The following is a 1,594-nucleotide window of genomic DNA, read 5'->3' on the forward strand; positions in this document are numbered from 1 at the left end:
TGTTTCATTACTGAGTAACATGCAGATCAGATAATCAAATGTATTGTTGCATCAGTGGAAGAGAATTGTCACCATTTACAGTTGAAGCAATTTAACAGTCAACAGAAAACAGAAAATGTCAGAATAACAACATTAAATGAGGCATTGTGCACTTTGTGTTACCATGACAACAGCAGTGCAGATATTACTTTTAACATTTATAAAATAGATCTGAAGTGACTTATACAAACATACGTAATCAACATATTGTTATTAGATCCATACCCTACAATAACTAATCCTGTTTACTGTCAAGTAGATTAAGAGACAAGCTTCTGAATTCATTTCTGTAACACTTTAATTTAATAACACAGATATACATTTCCATCACCATGTTTCCCAAATCGCTAAGATGGAAGAAGTGCAAAGTTAGCAAATAAAAGCCCGGCTGAAAAAAACAAGAATTTTCGTTTTGGAGTTTGAGTATAAACTCTAAAATAAACTGGCTAAAGGGTGAAGTTACACCTTCAGAGGTATTTCTGAACAGTTAGCATAGCTTAGCACAAAGGCTGGAAAAAGGCTGACACTTTGAGCCTTGTTAAAAAACACCACTGGTCATTTTTAAAGTCACCACCAAACAACGTGTTAACAGTGAGCTTTACTGGGTGGAGGTTTTTACCGGTTTCTAGTCTCTGTGCCGATCAACTGGCTTCAGCTTCTTATTCACTGTTGTTTTTAATTTCCCAACTAACTCTTAACAAAAAAGCAAATTAGCAAATTTTGTCAAAATATCCAACTATTCATTGAAGCTAAAAGTAGAATAAACGGTTAACCACCAATCAATGAATTAATTTCAGACAAATTATTCAGAGTGTCCATTGCTGGTTTTGACTTTGAGCTCGACATCGAACATGAAATCCTTTGTGGTGTTGAAAACATCCATCTACATCTCGTCAGCATGTGCAGGTTTGGTGACATCACTTCCTTTCCCCCCCGCTGACCTCAGACCCAGAACCAGCGGCTCAGCTGGTCCGGAGACCAGAGCCGAGTCGTTCACTGATCGGCTCCCATCAGAGCCGGTACTTTCAGGGGGTTCTATTGGCTCTTGGAGGATGGCGACAGCTTCTGGAGGTCCTGATTGGTCGAGTTCAAAGGGCGGTGACAAGGAGTCGGACCATACAGCTGGAACATCGGTGTCGTCTGCTGTCGGCTGGGAGACAGAGGGATCTGTGAGGATGTTTCTGGAAATAACTAGAAAGATGGAAGAGGATTTGATTTTGACTTTACATCTGCATGATTGAGTCCATTCTGCAGAACTAAGATCCTGTAAGCAACAGCTCAATAACAAGAGAAGAAATCAGCAGTCATTGGTCAAAGAAACAGGAAGCTTAGATTTAAACAGGAACAGTTTCCTGTTTCAAGAGTTTCACAATAAAAGCAGCCTAGAACAAGCTGGAGTGAACTTTATCAAACTCTTCTTCAGACTTGACAATAGAAACAGGTTAATCTAGAGTTACTGTTTAAACCAGCTGATCTAATCACAGTTTAAACCTCTTCATTTAACCACAGAAAAACTGACTGACTGATACATAATAAATATATATATATATATATA

General features: G+C 38.5%; 1 protein-coding gene across 1 annotated transcript in view; it reads right to left on the reverse strand.

Annotated features, from left to right (window-relative positions):
* Positions 1-319: 319 nt before the first annotated feature.
* creb3l4 (cAMP responsive element binding protein 3-like 4) overlaps positions 320-1,594 on the reverse strand; it is a 10,804-nt gene continuing 9,529 nt past the window's right edge. The window contains exon 9 of the mRNA XM_031838579.1: positions 320-1,230. Coding sequence (XP_031694439.1) covers positions 923-1,230 — 308 coding nt within the window. The 3' untranslated portion in view covers positions 320-922. The remainder of the gene's footprint in view (positions 1,231-1,594) is intronic.

This window comes from Anarrhichthys ocellatus, unplaced genomic scaffold (assembly GCF_004355925.1).
Source record: "Anarrhichthys ocellatus isolate YVR2014 unplaced genomic scaffold, GSC_Weel_1.0 scaffold836, whole genome shotgun sequence".
Classification (NCBI taxonomy): domain Eukaryota; kingdom Metazoa; phylum Chordata; class Actinopteri; order Perciformes; family Anarhichadidae; genus Anarrhichthys; species Anarrhichthys ocellatus.